The sequence below is a fragment of the Cydia fagiglandana genome, chromosome 13, assembly GCF_963556715.1.
Source record: "Cydia fagiglandana chromosome 13, ilCydFagi1.1, whole genome shotgun sequence".
NCBI classification, from domain to species: domain Eukaryota; kingdom Metazoa; phylum Arthropoda; class Insecta; order Lepidoptera; family Tortricidae; genus Cydia; species Cydia fagiglandana.
In genome coordinates, this window is record NC_085944.1 from 16,433,101 (window position 1) to 16,453,324 (window position 20,224).

Genomic DNA, 20,224 nt, shown 5'->3' on the forward strand with positions numbered 1-20,224 from the left:
TGTGCGTGACGTGCACGTGCGCGTGCGGCGTTGTAGTATACAGATTCTTATGAGAGGCGGCACGCCGCTTGCGTGACGTGTGCGTGTGCGGCTCCAACATTTTAGCGCACGCACACACGCACGTCACGTACACGCAAGCCGGTGTGGCTTGGCCTTTCATTGTTCAGAAGAAATCGTCTCACCAGCCTCACCGTTCGATCAGGATAGTTTATGTCACGATCACAATTAGACAGTTTTCACATTGTCCGATCCGATATCGGATGTAGGATCCTACGTCCGCGTAGTCATCAGAAGGGCTACCGCGAAAACCGAAATTCGCAAATTGCGGGGAATCGGGGATCTTTCTCTTTTACTCCAATGAAGGCGTAATTAGAATGACACAGAAAAATGTTGGAAGGCGCCTATGACAAAAACGGCCGCAGGAGAGTGCCATTGGCATTAAGTCCGCCTTTTTTGCGTTATTTATCGTTTTTAGTAATAATGATTTATTAAATGGATAAATAAATACAGAGAAGCACATATCTTACATTTTTACTTCCTTCCGACATCCGATATCGAATCGGACAACGCTAAAACACTCATAAGGTAATAGTCAATTCCACAGTGACCAATGATTTTCTGTTAACAATTTTACCGTCCCACAGGAAATCAAAACCGATAGACCCAGAGGTCCTCAACACCATGAAAATGCAGGGTCCGATCGGTTACGCTCCAAACCCTAGAACTTTCAAAAGAAACCAGGTAACTATATGTAATTTATTTAAGATTATTTCCTTTTGTTACCCTATAAAAATCATGACCCCAATATCATTATTGGCCAATTATGTCGTAGAATAACGTATATTATAAAAACCGGACAAGTGCGAGTCGGACTCGCGCACGAAGGGTTCTGTACCATTCCGCAAAAAACGGCAAAAAAATCACGTTTGTTGTATGGGAGCCCCACTTAAATATTAAATATATTCTGTTTTTCATATTTGATGTCATAGCGGGAACATAAATATATCATCTGTGAAAATTTCAACCGTGACAGACAGACGTACGGACAGACAGCGGAATCTTAGTAATAGGGTCCCGTTTTTACCCTTTGGGTACGTGTTTATTGTTTCAGATGCCCTACATAGAAGACACTCTGGAAGACCTCTTCGCTGCCAAAGTGACAGAAAACAAATTCACGAACCAACCCGTGCCAAAGCACTATCAAAAGGTACGCTATTGAAATTCAAGATACGGGCGCGTTAACAGAAATATAAAAACGTAAGTTATTCCAGCATATTCTATTATTAAATTCTTAATTATGCTTCTACTAAAACTTTTCGAGAATAAACGAGATTTATTTCTCGAGTTCTCAAGGCATGGAGTTTTTATTTTTCATTTCGACGAAGTTCAATTTTCTCGAGATTTCTCGCCTCGAGAATTCTCGAGCGGAAACCCTAATGACGTCACCGCTCTCCTAGGAAACCAAAGGTTTAGGGATACATCTTCTGACACAATATTAATCAGCAATACAACAAACAACATACGACTAAAAACTAATTTTAAAAACATCACTCAGCAAAAAAAGACAGATTTTAAGATTATTGTTATTGTCTTCTCTTCTTCCTGGCGTTATCCCGGCATGTTGCCACGGCTCATGGGAGCCTGGGGTCCGCTTGACAACTAATCCCATTATTTGACGTAGGCACTAGTTTTTACGAAAGCGATTGCCATCTGACCTTCCAACCTAGAGGGGAAACTAGGTCTTATTGGGATTAGTCCGGTTTCCTCACGATGTTTTCCTTCACCGAAAAGCGACTGGCAAATATCAAATGATATTTCGTACATAAGTTCCGAAAAACTCATTGGTACGAGCCGGGGTTTGAACCCGCGACCTCCGGATTGAAAGTCGCACGCTCTTATCGCTAGGCCACCAGCGCTTATTATTAAGATTGTATCTCCTTGGATATCACGGGCCTATAATCCCGGTTTTTTGATAGGCTTGCGTGGGGACACAGATCCAACACGTAGAGGCCCCTTGGAGAGCTTTAATGTCATGTAGAACGCCTGCTGGAACCCGTTCGCAGGTGCAACAATAGACACCCATGAACCGGTCTCAGCAGGCATTGTTATTAAGATTATTGTTATTGTATGTATATTAAAGTGTCTGTAAGGTATGTATCAAAGGGCCTTTGTGGCCTGACAATAAATGATTCTTACAAGCTTTTATTTACTTTCACCTGACCGTTGTGTCTGTAATAAAATCTTGCAAGTTAAATTTGATCCACTTCCCGGTTTCCGATTGAACTGAAATTTTGCATGCATGTATAAATCGGATGACAATGCAATATTATGGTGTCATCGAGCTGATCTGATGATGGAAAAAGCAGGTGGCCATAGGAACTCCGTGATGAAACAACGCAACCTAATTGTGTTAGGGATTTTTAGAAATGTCTCGATGAGTATTAGTTGTCTGTCTTAAGAAAAGTACAGTCAGCGATAAAAGCTTGTACCAAAAATGAAATGTTTGCCAAAAACTTATTGATTATAAAATTTAATACCATTTAGTGTTACCTAACAAGAATTATATCTTACAATATTTTTTCAGACTGATGGCCGTTACAAGCAAGATAGTGAAACTAGCAACAAGCCCGGCTTCCCCGGATTAGAAGCTATTTTACCCAATTCGTATTGCAACTCCATGCTTCAGGTAATAAATATAAACTTAAGAGCCAACAGGAGTGGTCATTTATCGATACAAACGTACTCGACTGTTTCCTCCGTGGGTTTTGATGTTAGAGCAATGATTTTTTCAACACAGATTAATATTGTCAATATCTGTGTCGGACCGTTTTGCTTTTTTTGATATTTTTGTTTTTTAAGGCGCTAGAGCCCTTCAAAAATGGCCAAAATGACCTAATTGACTATGCCGCAATGAGAGGCGTAGTATTCAAAACTTATATCAATTAGCCAAAAAAGCAAAACGGTCCGACACAGATAATTTCATAATCATTTAGATTTCCAAGTTTGGTTAGGATTGGTTAAGTTTTGGAGGAGGAAAATTCCTTGTCCTTATCGCACTAGTTTTAGGAGCCGCTTCCGTTAGCGTGACGGGTATATTTACCTAAAATATTTAAAACTGAACTCCTGTTTCGTCTTAAATCGCTATCCATTTTCATAATGCCTATACTTCTTTTTTTAGCATTATAAAAAAGGTAAACAATTTTGCGTTTCTTTTTATGGAAGACTGGGGGAAGGGAAGATTTTTAGAAAGTAGAAAATTCTGTTTTGTGCATTTAATTTATCTCCTGACTGATATAAACTGAAAAGCATTACATAATTTTTTCAGGTTCTGTACTACACTCCAGCTGTGAAAGCAACCTTGCTGGCCCACACTTGCGCTAAAGAGTTCTGTCTCAGCTGTGAATTAGGTAAGTACCCACTTTTGTTATCGTCTAAACCAGTTATTCTAATCTTTCATTGACACGACTCCATTATCTTAATAAACGTTTTCTCAATATTTGCCTATTTTTAATTTGAACCTTGTTGTATAGTAGATTGGGATTAATTTCGTTTGTTTGAGAAGCAATGAGACAAAAGAAATGCTACTTTATTTGGTTCATGAAAGGTTCTAATTAGATTGAAGTGGAGTGTAGATTGTGATAAGGACCGTGCGCGTTAGAGGGTCTGCCACCTTGTGGCTTGAATAGGAAACATATGTGCACATGTACATTGCCAAAGCAAGTGCTACCATCTACCGTTCTCGTCGGTACGTTTCCTTGTGCATAGTAATTTCTGCCATCTTGTAGGCTACATCGGAAGCATGACACATTTACGCCTCGCGTCAAAAATCTGACGGCTCCTATGCTGCCGCCTATAGTAGGGCCTTACGAGGCTAGGCATAACAAACGTTTTTTGTGATGCCCTTGCCCGTAGTTGTTTGTTTTTTACTTAAGCTTAGGTGGTTCTACCACACACAAAGGAAATAAACTAACGCCTTGGGTCTATCTAACAAATAACATTCCGTTTCGTGCCTCTATTTTATCTCCTTGTGAGACTCCTGTTTTTCGTGTATATATTCTTAAATTTAATTTGTTGTATTTAGGCTTCCTGTTTCGAATGCTCGACTCATCTGGCGGGGCAGCTTGTCAAGCAGCGAACTTCTTACGAGCCTTCCGTACCGTACCCGAGGCCGCCGCTTTAGGCCTCATCCTACCCGACCGGCAGGATTCGCAGGATCTCCAGGCCTTGATACAGGTACAAAGCAAAATATCTGGTCAGTCTAACCCTATTCCTTTAACCTCAGAATATACGGGCGCAAGAAACTAGCATACAGGAACAGAGTAGAAATCTCAGTCTCAGGCTTGTCAGGCAAGTTAATTTCCTTCGAGCCTTCCGCACCGTACCCGAGGCCGCCGCTTTAGGCCTCATCCTACCCGACCGGCAGGATTCGCAGGATCTCCAGGCCTTGATACAGGTACAAAGCAAAATATCTGGTCAGTCTAACCCTGCTCCTTTAACCTACAGGAACAGAGTATAGTTCGTTTTTTTGAAGAACTCCACAGAAGCGTGCAGTGCAGGCTTTTTAATTGTTAATAATTATTGAATTATCTAATGTAGCATGGTCAATACATATAATTTACTTCAAATTATTACCGCTATAAGTGTCGGATTTGGAACCAAAAGTTTACTTCTGCGAAGTTCTTTCTAATGCTAAAAAAACAAACTATAGAAATCTCAGTCTCAGGCTTGTCAGGCAGCTAATTTCCTTCGAGCCTTCCGCACCGTACCCGAGGCCGCCACCTTGGGCCTTATTCTTCCCGACAGACGGGATTCGCAGAATCTCCAGGCCTTGATACAGGTCATAAATTCGAGAAGTAGGTACAGTCGACGTCAAAGATATGTTTACACTTTTGCACCTTATGCCTTTGTAATAAGGCGAAAAATGTAAACATATCTTTGACGTCGGCTGTACAACATGTTCTAACGGGAAAATGAATGGCGTGATACGAATTACTCGTACCATTTCGAGCGAAAAATCGTGTCATTACAAGCTTTTATTTACTTTCATTACAAGCTTTTATTTACTTTCACCTGACCGTTGTCTGTCGGTCTGTAATCAAATCTTGCAAGTTAAATTTGATCCACTTCCCGGTTTCCGCTTGAATTGAAATTTTGCATACATATGTAAGTCGGGTGACAATGCAATATTATGGTGTCATCGAGCTGATCTGATGATGGAGACCGGAGGTGGCCATAGGAACTCTGTGATAAAACAACGAAACCTAATTGTGTTTGGGGTTTTTAGAATTGTCTCGATGAGTATTAATTGCCTGTGTAAAAAAAGTACAGTCAGCGATAAAAGCTTGTACCAAAAATGAAATTTTTGCCAAAAACTTATTTTTAATCGATAATGACTACAATTACAATAGAATAGATTACTGCTTATGTTAAACTCTGCCTTTGCCTCTGAGCTCTTCAGATAACGAATCCTTATGTTATGACAGTTTGAATTAGTCGGTAACAAGTGATAACTATGAAATTATGAGCCTATTGGCTATGATCACTACATTATTTTTTCAGAGCTGGAACCGTTTCATACTCCACCAGATGCACTACGAAATCCTGGAAACACGGAAGAAGGAAAAGGAGATGGCACTACTCGCTAACAGTTCTCCCCCCAAAACAAGGGGGAGCGTGCCAGCTCCCATCATCGCACCCGCCACACAGGTACGGAGGGGCTACCGCGAAAAACGAAATTCGCAAATTGCGGGGGTCTTTCTCTTTTACTCCAATGAAGGCGTAGTTATAGCCCAGATGCAGTGCAAAAGTTTTCCATCGTAATTACACTCAAAAAAAAAAATATTGGGGACATCTTACGCAAATCGACCTAGCCCAAAACTAAGCGTAGCTTGTACTATGGGTACTAGACGACGATATAAATATACTTATATAGATAAATACATACTTTTATGCATAGAAAACACCCATGACTCAGGAACAAATATCTGTATTCATCACACAAATACATGCCCTTACTAGCATTCGAACCCAGGACCATCAGCTTCGCAGGCAGGGTCACTACCCATATCCACTAGGCCAGACCGGTCGTATTTGTCAAGCTACTTCAGTCGACCTCAGCCGTACTTTTTGTACTGAGACTGACTGAAATAGCAAGACACGATCGTAAGTTTCCGTGAAAATACGATGGAAAATAACTGTAAGCTTTTTACGAAAGTGTCTGCCCTTTGACCGTCCAATCCGAAGAGTAAACAGGGTTTCTATGGGATAACTCCGTCTCTGACAAGCTACTGGTATCAAATGATGTTTAGTACATAAATTCCGAAAACCTCTTTGATAATAGCGAGGGTCCAACAAAAACAAATGGAACATAATGGAATATTTAGACGAATGAACTTATTTTATAACCTCCATTTATAACGTTTAGCTCGACAAAACGCCACAAGTAAATATTTAATGGAGTCATATTAACTCACATTATAGACGGGTCTAACGCGAATTATATTCAATTACCTTGATTTACCGACGTTTCGACACAGGTTTCACTGGTCGTGGTCGCGGGTGACTGATGTCCCAGCAAAACGTGTGTCGAAACGTCGGTAAATCAAGGTAATTGAATATAATTCGCGTTAGACCCGTCTATAATGTGAGTTAATATGTATTGAAAACGCGAAAGTTTAAAATATTTAATGGAGTCGTTCTATGGCTCTCAAATGATGCTTAAAGTGCCTATATTGTGCTCTGTTGTGGATGCATCTCCCGCTTTTTTTGAGCTCTCGCAAACTGCAACATAAAATACTAGATATAATATATTTGTATTTTAAAAAACATGACTGAATGCTTAATCATTTAAATCCCAAACAGGTGAATGGATATCCGGAAGAATATCAATACGCAGAGCTGGAGTTCCTCGGACCCAGCACTGAGTTTGAAGATGGCGAGCCGAGAGAAGACGGTTGGCATAACCTGAGTCAGGAAGAAGGTATCATGTTAATATTGTCATCACACTTGTAATATCAGGTGAAGTTTTTTCACTCGCAACACCCCAACCCGATAAATTCACCTGAATAGCTCTACTATTAGTACAGGGTGTTATGTTAATGCACTTATGCGGATAGAAAGCCATAGCTGATATTATTCTCAATGTCAGTTGGGTGAATCAACTTTTTCTTGTCACTAGTTGCCATGGTTACGGTCTCCTGTGTCACTCCTAAAATACTAGTTTTTTCGTAAAAGATAAGATAAAAGATAAGATAAAAAATAGTTTATTCAAGTAGGCATATTACAATGCGCTTATGAACGTCAAATAAACCTTTACCGGCTCCAACCGTACACCTCTGCCCCGAGAAGATTTAAATCCCCCCTCAATTGGAGGAGGGTATCCCAATATGGGACCGGCAACAAACTCGGCGGGACACATCTTTTCAAAACATTATTACATCTTATAATTAACATGCATTACGAGTAATTAATACAATTTAAATTACTATAGAATTCATGCAATTATACTCAGTGAGTACATAACTTTATAGAATTTGATATAAAAAATAAACATATATGCACATGAAATCACAAATACGTAGCTCTTTCAGAAAACAAATCAAATCTTACAAAAGGAAAAGAAAATAAAATCAATAGAAGAAATGAGAATACATATTATATGAATCTAACTGATTGTTATGAGATGCTTTCATACAATTTGATGTGCTTTCTTACCTGAGCTGAGTCACCTTTAACTCTACACATAATACAATGTTTTTAATTGCTACTTGTCGTTATTACAGTTTCTGGTTTGGACCATGCATGTTTGTCTGTCAAGTAGTCCTCGACTCTGTAATAAGCCTTCAACATCAATGACTTTTTTAAGTAATTCTTAAGAGCTGGAAAGGGTAATCTTAAAGCATCCTCAGGTAACTTGTTATAAAAATGAATGCATTGCCCAACGAATGACTTCTGTACTTTACGAACACGAAACTTTCTGATAGCAAGCTTATTTTTATTCTAGTATTATAGTTATGGACATCAGAATTCTTAGTGAAGGAGTCTAGATTCTTAACAACATAAATAATACTATCATATATGTATTGGGAAGCTACAGTTAAAATATTAATTTCTTTAAAAAGTTCTCTTAATGATTCACGCACCCTTAAATTATATATAGAACGAATGGCTCTCTTTTGTAAGACAAATATAGTCTGTATTTAAATGAACCAAACTTGAATTTGTTATAAGGCCTTTCTATTATGGGACACCTACTCAGCACGTTTGTAGAACATGGTGCACCAGTTCTTCTAACAAACTATGCTACTATTGTCTCTTGGCTGATGGGACAGAATAACAACAAGAAATAGTTGATCGACCCAGTTATAACCTGTCGGCTGTCCTGTCCAAAATTTAATATTATATTAACGTTTAATGCAGTAAATGTTGTACATGCAGCCTTATTTGGACCTGTGGAATATTCAGGTAACAACTATACATGTCAAGATTAAAAGTTGTAAAAAAAAACCGGGCAAGTGCGAGTCGGACTCGCGCACGAAGGGTTCCGTACCATAATGCAAAAAAAAACAAAAAAAAAGCAAAAAAAAAACGGTCACCCATCCAAGTACTGACCACTTCCGACGTTGCTTAACTTTGGTTAAAAATCACGTTTGTTGTATGGGAGCCCCATTTAAATCTTTATTTTATTCTGTTTTTAGTATTTGTTGTTATAGCGGCAACAGAAATACATCATCTGTGAAAATTTCAACTGTCTAGCTATCACGGTTCGTGAGATACAGCCTGGTGACAGACGGACGGACGGACGGACGGACAGCGAAGTCTTAGTAATAGGGTCCCGTTTTACCCTTTGGGTACGGAACCCTAATAATTCAATCGTTTATCCTTGTCTTTATGTATGACAGACTAATATCATTATTTTCTCAGTATCTCCAGACTCTCAACTCAACAAGGTGAACGACGAGCTACCAAACCAACAAGTGGATAGAGAAGAGTCGGACATATCCCAGCTCTTCGCTATCGGCCGACACCAGCTCAACCGCTGCTTGAAGTGCAATAAGGAGGTAATATTATGTGGGAAATGTATTCAACCTCCTATAGTTTACATCTACCAAGTGTCTAGACCCTCAACTCAGCGAGGATGACCTACCGAACCAGCAAGTGGACAGAGAAGAGTCGGACATATCGCAACTGTTCGCTATCGGCCGACACCAGCTCAACCGGTGCTTGAAGTGCAATAAGGAGGTAATATTATGTGGGAAATGTATTCTACCTCCTATAGTTTACATCTACCAAGTGTCTAGACTCTCAACTCAGCGAGGATGAGCTACCGAACCAGCAGGTGGATAGAGAAGAGTCGGACATATCGCAACTGTTCGCTATCGGCCGACACCAGCTCAACCGCTGCTTGAAGTGCAATAAGGAGGTAATATTATGTGGGAAATGTATTTTACCTCCTATAGTTTACATCTACCAAGTGTTTAGACTCTCAATTCAGCGAGGATGACCTACCGAACCAGCAAGTGGACAGAGAAGAGTCGGACATAAGGACTGTATCGTTTATTATAAATACAACTTTACTTAGCCGTTTTTTCTGGTATTATGTTTTTATTAAAAAATTACACATATAGTTTAATTAGTGCTTTAATAATAAGTAACATTTCGTCCTGGGAGATCACGTAAAGCATATGGTTTGGACAATATTTACCCAATCCTCCCGAGTAACTACAACGATTTCGGACAAATACTACAAGAAAATTTACGGTTTGCGAACAAGATAAGTATTACACAAAAAAAATCGTACTATGTAAACAGCAATTACATATGATTCGTAAAGCGAAACATCTGGGCATAGTCTAATCATTTCTTTTAGTTGGAAAAAAAGTTTTGGATCTGTGCTTGGTGGCCTTTTTGAAAATATGGCATGTTACTTACGACAACCCCGACTTTGGTATACAATATAACCATCATGGAGCGTTTCTATCGACCTGTTCTAGCCATGGTTCAACGCCATGAATGTCCGTTAGGCTTTGGATTTCGGTAGATTCTTTTAGCTGTTTCCGTCATTTCCCTGGCGTCAGAAATTGACGGGAATCCAAAATGTTGCATAAAAAGTCGTTTTCATGTAAAGATAAAATACACCACATTTATTCTGTGGATGTTCAATTGAGCAATCATGAAAAGGACACTTAGATGGCATATTTTGGCAGCATATTAACCTTTTGTTTCTTTAAATCGTACTAAGGAATCGGTGAAATAGTCTCAAATTAAGCTCGATAGGCTTGTCCGAATTACATTTGCTAGAAGGTATTAAAATCATCATAAAGTCCCTAAAATAAAATAAATGTAAAACATTCTTATATCAGATATGTCTTAAAAATACCCCCAGATTATACCTTAAGAACATAGTAATACAAAATAATACACACGTCAACAGTTAGACCAGGTTTTATCTGTATTTATAATAAACGATACAGTCCTTATCGCAACTGTTCGCTATCGGCCGACACCAGCTCAACCGCTGCTTGAAGTGCAATAAGGAGGTAATATTATGTGGGAAATGTATTTTACCTCCTCTAGTTTACATCTACCAAGTGTTTAGACTCTCAATTCAGCGAGGATGACCTACCGAACCAGCAAGTGGACAGAGAAGAGTCGGACATATCGCAACTGTTCGCTATCGGCCGACACCAGCTCAACCGGTGCTTGAAGTGCAATAAGGAGGTAATATTATGTGGGAAATGTATTTTACCTCCTATAGTTTACATCTACCAAGTGTCTAGACTCTCAACTCAGCGAGGATGAGCTACCGAACCAGCAAGTGGACAGAGAAGAGTCGGACATAACGCAACTGTTCGCTATCGGCCGACACCAGCTCAACCGCTGCTTGAAGTGCAATAAGGAGGTAATATTATGTGGGAAATGTATTTTACCTCCTATAGTTTACATCTACCAAGTGTCTAGACTCTCAATTCAGCGAGGATGAGCTACCGAACCAGCAAGTGGACAGAGAAGAGTCGGACATATCGCAACTGTTCGCTATCGGCCGACACCAGCTCAACCGGTGCTTGAAGTGCAATAAGGAGGTAATATTATGTGGGAAATGTATTTTACCTCCTATAGTTTACATCTACCAAGTGTCTAGACTCTCAACTCAGCGAGGATGACCTACCGAACCAGCAAGTGGATAGAGAAGAGTCGGACATATCGCAACTGTTCGCTATCGGCCGACACCAGCTCAACCGCTGCTTGAAGTGCAATAAGGAGGTAATATTATGTGGGAAATGTATTTTACCTCCTATAGTTTACATCTACCAAGTGTTTAGACTCTCAATTCAGCGAGGATGACCTACCGAACCAGCAAGTGGACAGAGAAGAGTCGGACATAACGCAACTGTTCGCTATCGGCCGACACCAGCTCAACCGCTGCTTGAAGTGCAATAAGGAGGTAATATTATGTGGGAAATGTATTTTACCTCCTATAGTTTACATCTACCAAGTGTCTAGACTCTCAATTCAGCGAGGATGAGCTACCGAACCAGCAAATGGACAGAGAAGAGTCGGACATATCGCAACTGTTCGCTATCGGCCGACACCAGCTCAACCGGTGCTTGAAGTGCAATAAGGAGGTAATATTATGTGGGAAATGTATTTTACCTCCTATAGTTTTCATCTACCAAGTGTCTAGACTCTCAACTCAGCGAGGATGAGCTACCGAACCAGCAAGTGGACAGAGAAGAGTCGGACATAACGCAACTGTTCGCTATCGGCCGACACCAGCTCAACCGCTGCTTGAAGTGCAATAAGGAGGTAATATTATGTGGGAAATGTATTTTACCTCCTATAGTTTACATCTACCAAGTGTCTAGACTCTCAACTCAGCGAGGATGACCTACCGAACCAGCAAGTGGATAGATTAGAGTCGGACATATCGCAACTGTTCGCTATCGGCCGACACCAGCTCAACCGCTGCTTGAAGTGCAATAAGGAGGTAATATTATGTGGGAAATGTATTTTACCTCCTATAGTTTACATCTACCAAGTGTTTAGACTCAATTCAGCGAGGATGACCTACCGAACCAGCAAGTGGACAGAGAAGAGTCGGACATATCGCAACTGTTCGCTATCGGCCGACACCAGCTCAACCGCTGCTTGAAGTGCAATAAGGAGGTAATATTATGTGGGAAATGTATTCTACCTCCTATAGTTTACATCTACCAAGTGTCTAGACTCTCAACTCAGCGAGGATGAGCTACCGAACCAGCAAGTGGACAGAGAAGAGTCGGACATATCGCAACTGTTCGATATCGGCCGACACCAGCTCAACTGGTGCTTGAAGTGCAATAAGGAGGTATTATTGTTGGTTATACAAATACATGGGAAATGTATTCTACGTCATATAATTTATCTACCATTTGTCTCCCTCTTTCAACTAGGTAAGAGGATGAGTTTTTAAACCAGCTCCACTGGTGCTTGAAGAGCTATATAAAGAGGTACAATGTACGAGACACATAACCTCTCTCTTGCTAAGCCTTTAATTTTAATATGCATATGCCAAAAGTTATTTAGGAGTAACAACTTTTGGAAAAACGGTAAATAAACATGAGAAAGCATCGCATGTAGTTCTCGCGATTCGAATGACAGCGTAGAGCGACTGACAGATGAAACAGTGGAAGTTCTTCGCTTTGATTTTATTAACACGCTCTTATTGAGCGTGTTACTAAAAAGTAAGCAGCAGAAATAAATAGCTCTTAATCTTTTGGACGCTAAAGACCGATATATCCGCACCGTAGGTTCAACTCCAAAGACCGATTAATCGGTCACAGACCACAGAGCAACATAGCCCTACGTGCATATGCATAAAGTTCAATTTCAGTTTTGACACTTCGGTGACGTGGCGTCCGAGTGACAGCTTTTGTGTCTGACACGGCGTCGAAAAGGTTAACACACTTGTATATTCGTTGTATCTGTCTCGACGCTCGTCTGGAATCGGTTGCTACCTACAGACTTAACCCCAGATAACTATTTTCAACTCGGATTATTATTTGACCTGTCACATCTGTACTCGCAGGAGGAGCGGTCATCCGTCGTGCTAGCGTGCGCGCTGCAGTACCCGATGGGCGCCGCGGCGGCGCGCGGCTTCGCGGAGCTGGCGCGCGCCTCGCTCGCGCCGCGCCGCGCCACGCCCGCCTGGTGCGACCACTGCGCACGCTTCACGCCCACGCAGCAGCAGGGCAGGGTCATACGGTAAACCTTGCTTCTCCTAGGATACCGGTGCAGTCATATAGCGGAGACGGCCGCTACCTATATGAATGATGTCGAAATCGAAATCCTGGAGTGTCATAGCCCAGCGTGCCAATCTTCCATGTGGGTTTTTCAACTTATGAAGCCAAAGTAGTGCGCTATGATCCGTGAAATGAGTCTCATCAACGTAAGTAATGCTGCTGCTGTAATGTTGATATCGTAGTATATTATACAGAGACGGTGGCTATATGACGGCACCGCTATTCTAGGAAACCAGAGCTTAAATCTTGACTATTCCCTACGTAAACAATTGTCAGAACAGACACGTACGAAATGTGGTTGGGGCGTAAAATATTGGGCATCTTCTAGATAACGAGCCGCACGAACGTATCTTCCAAATGATTTAAAAATGAAGCCAAATTCGCAAATATCTATATTTTTTACAGGTTACCGCCGATATTGGCAATAAACTGTGGCGGTGTCACTGCCCACGAGAAAGCTTACTGGGCTAAAGGCACACCGAAGGAGACGGTAACTACGTACTTCTTTAATCACAATTCATTGAGGTAACTTCGTTCGCTAATATCTTCTAAACCGTTAAAATTATTCCTCATTCGAACCTAACCCAAACCAAATAAGACGAATCTACATATATTTGAAATACCCGACAAAGTTATTAAATACAGTGCCATCTTCAACCTATCTAAGAGCCATTTTTACAGAAAACCGCAACTAAACCAGTTTAGAAATACATAATTGGGAAACAGCTACCCTCAATGCATAATATACGCAAATGGCGCAATTTACAATATATGAATTAATTATCATTACTATATTTACTCTCGTCTCAACTATGTATATTTTGTTTGATTTGACCGAAGTGTAATATTTTCAGCCGGACTCAACAAAACGCGGTAGCAGCGGCAAGCCGTGCCGGTACGGCATGCATTGTGCGAGGCCGGGCTGCCGGTTCAAACACCCGGACAGGTAAATTACATCCACAGGATTATAAATATGACTATTGCTAGTCCTTATGTCATTAAAATAGAGATTAAGATTGGTCAATGAATGAACGTGTGCTGTAAACGATATGACTCGAGTTACTGTTGTGATTGAAATAGTTTAAAAACTTAAGCTTTTATTAAATTTACCTGTTTGGGAACTTTCCGCAACTTGCACATCTGTAATTACAAAAATCATACTTGAGATGTTTTATGTATTTTAATTTGTGTTAATCATCTGACCGCTAAAGACGTCAAATGACGCGCGCGGCTACTGCCCGATTGATATCAGGATAAGGTTGAAACATAGACTAGAAATCCTCTAGACCGAGTTTAGAGCAATTATTTCATGCAACCGATGATGTCAAAAATGCGGAGGTGCGCGGGACGAGGTGAGCGAAATCCCGTGTCGTGATTGGTCCGTTCAAAGACACGGACGTCACACAAAGACACTTTCGATTCGAACATGGAGTAAAATTACCGTATGCGTGGCAGAGGGGGTAGCGCGACTATGCTCAGTCAAGAGGATGTTTTGTCTGTGGGTTGAAACCTTCGTGCATACCATCAATGTTCACAACGACGCGCCACATACGATAGGCGTGGCGTTCAAACGGTCAAAACAGTTGACCCACCCACAGTTTTCTTGCATTTACAGACCGAGTCCGTCCCAAGGTTCGTCCAAGAGCCCCGACTCTCACTGCGTGTTGCCGCACCAGCTGCTGATCAGGTTGCAGTCGGACGGCGACGTCATTATCAATGATAAGGTACCATCGCCCACACTATTAACTGTACGTGGACCTTATGCCTTTTGTAATAAGGTCCACCGATGTACAGTTAACCTACTTCAAGCTGACAAACAAAACTCTCAAATCTATTCATACCACGGATCTACACAGCGGATCTAACTCTGCGATCAAAAAGTTACTCGGACCGAAATCGAAAGAGAAACTAGTACATTGCCTCTGCCCATGACACGGGCAAAGGCATCTGCTCGGTGTCCCCCTTACATTTCATTAAAGTGTCAAAAGGGCCTCTACGTGGCTTCAGCTCCGCGCACGCCTCCCAAATACTAGGAATAACAGAAATTATAATATTTTCTTAGAAAGTAATTTAATTTGTTCTTAATAATTCCACATAATTCACACACCACACAATTTTCACATAATTTTTTTGTTGTTTATATTTCCATTTGCAAATATTCTTTTGTAACCAGGGAGGCTGAACAGAAAAGCACAATATTAAGAAAATATTTATGACTCAAGTACCTTAATTTAATTTGCTTTCCCCCAGAACGAGGCATCGAACGACAACCGAGATAAACACAAGAAGAAGCAAGTGACGACCATTTCAGAAGAAGAATACAACTTGTCAGCTGCCGTTATATGCGTTGAGGACAACCCGAAGAACCTGGTCGCTTACGTGCAGATAGGGGAGGAGTGGCACATGTTCAACGACGTCAGGTAAGCGACATAACAAGCGACGACTATTTCAGGAGAAGAACACAACTTGTCAGCTGCCGTTATATGCGTTGAGGATAACCCGAAGAACCTGGCCCCAATTTCACCAGGGTGACAGGTGCGACAATTGTAAAACATCACTGTTGCTGACGTCACAGGCATCCATGAGCTACGGTTATCGATTACCATCGGGCGGGCCGTATTGCTGTTTGCCACCATCATTACATTATTTAAAAAAAGTTTATTATATCGGAAAAAAACAGATATTTCTCTTGCTAAGTTTATGACAATTGTCACAAGAAATACTACAATTGTAACGAAATTCCGACATATAACTAATTTCCTGTCAAGATTCACCGACAATTCTACTAATATGTCGACTAGAAAAAAAAATTCTTGTTTCACAACATAATTGTAATATACAATTGTAGCAAAATGCCTGTCATGTTTGTAAGTATTTCTGTAGAAAATATTTTATAAAATTGTAAAATGTCGCTTGACAATTGTCGCTCGACATATGTCACTGACAATTGTAGCCGTGGTGAAATTGGAGCCTGGTCGCTTACGTGCAGATAGGGGAGGAGTGGCACATGTTCAACGGCGTCAGGTAAGCGACATAAAAAGTGACGACCATTTTTTTCTGAGTTAAAAATTTCAAGTTGTCAGTAATACTTTTTTTAGTATCGTATCCCCTTTTAATATTGAATTTTATATCTATTCGCAGCATAACCCCAGTGTCAGCGTCAGAAGTGGTCCAGTTCAGCGCGTGGTGGAAAACGCCCTGCGTGCTCTTCTACTCGTCGGCGAGCCTCAAGCAGGAGGAATCATAGCCGGCCGAGTATGGACCTTATAGCGACGAGTAAGTGTTCAAATTAGATTGAATAATAACTTGCTCTTCTACTTGTCGGCGAGCCTCAAGCAGGAGGAGTCATAGCCGACCGAGTATGGCCCTTATAGCGACGAGTGAGTGTTCAAATTAGATTGTATAATAACTTGCTCTTACACTGGACGGCGAGCATAGAATATTAGTCGTAGTTGAGCGAATATGGCCCTTATAGCGACGGGTGAGTGTTCAAATTAGATTGTGTAATAACTTGCTCTTATACTGGACGGCGAGCAAAAAAATGGAGTGGTAGTCGAGCGAGAACGAAAGGTCCGATCGCTGTGTCTCACTCTAACCTATGGTTATAGCTGCCGCCGTCGCAAGTCTCTCAATGTGGTGGCCGAGCCGTTAAACTCATGTAAAACAGTAATGTCCTGTCTTTTAAATTAGCAAGTTTTGAGCCTTGTCTAACTATCATCAATTTAATGTCAGCCTTATGTCAAAGAATTAAGGTATATTTTTCTCATTAGCTGTTATTTCATTTACAGGGCTATAGGTCCATACAACATGAACGAAATGTTCTACCAAGTCATCGCCGAAGGACATTACAGCATGTACAACGAGTAGCGGATAATGAACCCTAATGCAGCGTGGTAAGGAGCAAATTTGAACAAAATCAAGTGAAACATTTAAATTATGAAGAAATTTTAGGTTAAGTCTAAATTATTTTAGTGAGATCGTGGTAAAGGCGAAACTTGTATGTAATTTTGCGAAATTGCCTTGTCTTGTTTGGTTTCCTCGCATTCGATATGAAAAGTAGAGTGTTTAACTCGGGTGAAAGGCACCATTTCAACCCTTGGTTAACAATCTACTATAAATATTGAAGATGTTTTCGCATCAAATTTGTACCAGAGTTCGAAGTTCCAATATATTTTTAAATTTTTTTGGAATCTAACTTTCACATTGAAATATTCAGAGAGGAAAATATGTTTGTATGAAGAATGTTAGTTTTATGAATAAGTATTTAGAAAAATACATTGAAATCGCTAGATCTATTTTTGAGATTACAATCTGAAATATGATACTGCATTTTAGAACAAACAAAATTCATTTTAGATCAAATAAAACATATATGACCGTATACTGACACTTTACATGTGTGGGAGAGGGATACACCATAAAAACAAAATTATATTATTATTTATTTTTAGGCTCTTTACACCTAAAGCATTACGTTTTTAATACCGTGGACTTTAAAGAAAACCGGCCAAGTCCGAGTCGGACTCGCGCACGAAGGGCTCCGTACCATTACGCATAAAACGGCAAAAAAAAATCACATTTGTTGTATGGGAGCCCCACTTAAATATTTATTTTATTCTGTTTTTAGTATTTGTTGTTATAGCGACAACAGAAATGAATCATCTGTGAAAATTTCAACTTCCTAGCTATCACGGTTCATGAGATACAGCCTGGTGACACTCCTACAGACGGGCATACAGACAGACGGATAGCCAAGTCTTAGTAATAGAGACCCGTTTTTACCCTTTGGGCACGATTTTTACCCGACTAAGCTTATAAGCGACATATTTTTAGTAGCAGTCTGTTATCCTTAGCGTCATAAGCGACAGAGATTGGGACAGGTCAATGTACGAAATTCCATGGGCAAAGCGTCCTTTCTTTACATGACATGAAAAAAAACTAGCCAAGTGCGAGTCGGCAATAGAAATACATCATCTATGAAAATTTCAACTGTCTAGCTATAGCGGTTCATGAGATACAGCCTGGTGACAGACAGACGGACGGACAGGATAGCGGAGTCTTAGTACTAGTCCCGTTTTTCACCCTTTGGGTACAGAACCCTAAAAAGCTCACTAAAATAACAAACATAAATGATTCACTAGCATTTTTGTTTTAGTCTTCATTAACCCTGGCACCTATTTCACTAACTTGACAATTGATACTTGAAACTCTCAATTTCCTGTACATTTCTGCATCTGTAAGTAACGACCGAATATATCGTACCGTTTATATGCAATGTAGGTGAAATGACTCGCTTGACTTCAAACTTGGTTAAATCCATCTGTCAGATTATGCGATTTTGGTATTATGAAAGATAATAGGGTAGATATTTGCTGAGAGGGTTGAATGGATTTACCCGAGTTTGAAGTTAAGCGACACGATTGTCAATGTCAGGCGACAATTGTCAGCGTGGTGGAACAGGGCCCCTGTTTTCATCTCCAATCTAGGTTAGGGTTGAGATAAGTTTAAGACTGTAGAGATTATTGATGTGTAAGTCTTTTTTTAACTATTATGGCAATGTGCAAGTAGGTTTTATCTAAATCAGAGAGTTATGATTGTAGGAGAGATGTAAACTCTAAGACATTCGTGCTTGGAAAGCAAATTACTAAGAAAAATTGCGCTGTACAGCGCCATCTGCTTAGCTGTCGAATTTGGAGGCCTCAGAGATAACCAACGGAGACGCCATGTTTATAATTTTCGGAACAAAATAGTCTGCCCTTTCTTGCGGGGGAGGGGCACATCAAATGTATACGAAACGTCAACATAGCCATGTCAGATAAAGGTCAGTCCATACATGTGTTGGACATGTGGTTGACCATTGGCCGCCTTTTTTCGACAGAGGGGAACGCTTGTTAATGACCACTCCGTTTGGTTATATTCTCTAAGTTAGAGGCAGTATTATATTACATCACTACTTATAATCAATCTCTTTGCTCTTATCAAAGAGAATAGAGTGTATAGAGACGGATTGGCAAAGTAAATTATGTAGTCACTGTAAATTTACTGCCATCTTTCGACAGAACATAAAACTGTTAGAACACCATTTTTCTCACGGATATGTGTTAACTTATTAAATATTAATATTAACGCCATCTACTCAACTATAAGCCAAAAATATGGTGCAATCTTTTCTAGCGATGGCGCCATAACCTTCAGCCTACTCTCGAGTAGATGGCGTTAATATTAATATTTAACAAGCTAACACATATCAGTGAACGAATAATGATCAAAGTCAAATGGCGTTCTAACAGTTTTAATCCTCTGTCGAAAGATGGCAGTACATGTACTGTAGCTACATAATTTACCATAACAGTAACTATCTATTTCGAATTCTCTTTGCTATTATTGCCTACAGACTGATCATGACCGAGTCATTTCATAATATTTATCATTGTCATTATTGGGCAAGTTTAATTTAAATAAAGGCGGAAATAAATTACAGTCGTTTTATTCATACTCAACAAGACAATTATTTACCTTACATATTAATTATACATTAATAACACACTGACAAAAATCAATAGGTACCGAGTTGATGACCGCGTCTATGTTACGCCCCAAAGCGTAGTATGAACTTAATTGCGATCTACGTAGTATGCTTGTAGTCGGTAACGTATACTTTCCGCTTTGAAGGGAAAAGCACCTTTTCTACTCAAACTAAACAGAGCTAAGTACTTAAACATCTTAACTATTTGAGTTATATTTATCATGCTTCTGTTAATAGTTCAGAACCAGAAAAAACTATAAGTACTCATAACTTTCTTTTGGGTGCTAGTACCTACAACAAAGACAGTATGATTCTCTCTGTCAATGTTTGAAATGAGATATTCTTGGGCCAAACTATAAGTACCTATCAAAGTTGCAAAAATGAACCGGACCACATCATCAGTAATAGTATTATCATA

At 40.1% G+C, this 20,224-nt stretch overlaps 1 protein-coding gene across 1 annotated transcript in view; it reads left to right on the forward strand.

Moving 5' to 3' along the window:
- LOC134670362 (PAN2-PAN3 deadenylation complex catalytic subunit PAN2) overlaps window positions 1-19,732 on the forward strand; it is a 42,180-nt gene extending 22,448 nt beyond the window's left edge. The window contains exons 9-24 of the mRNA XM_063528181.1: window positions 645-741; window positions 1,112-1,207; window positions 2,585-2,686; window positions 3,326-3,407; window positions 4,082-4,233; window positions 5,560-5,706; window positions 6,862-6,979; window positions 8,437-8,463; window positions 8,923-9,059; window positions 13,067-13,242; window positions 13,686-13,770; window positions 14,135-14,226; window positions 14,896-15,004; window positions 15,531-15,700; window positions 16,422-16,556; window positions 17,069-19,732. Coding sequence (XP_063384251.1) covers window positions 645-741; window positions 1,112-1,207; window positions 2,585-2,686; window positions 3,326-3,407; window positions 4,082-4,233; window positions 5,560-5,706; window positions 6,862-6,979; window positions 8,437-8,463; window positions 8,923-9,059; window positions 13,067-13,242; window positions 13,686-13,770; window positions 14,135-14,226; window positions 14,896-15,004; window positions 15,531-15,700; window positions 16,422-16,527 — 1,696 coding nt within the window. The 3' untranslated portion in view covers window positions 16,528-16,556; window positions 17,069-19,732. The remainder of the gene's footprint in view (window positions 1-644; window positions 742-1,111; window positions 1,208-2,584; window positions 2,687-3,325; window positions 3,408-4,081; window positions 4,234-5,559; window positions 5,707-6,861; window positions 6,980-8,436; window positions 8,464-8,922; window positions 9,060-13,066; window positions 13,243-13,685; window positions 13,771-14,134; window positions 14,227-14,895; window positions 15,005-15,530; window positions 15,701-16,421; window positions 16,557-17,068) is intronic.
- Window positions 19,733-20,224: the final 492 nt, after the last annotated feature.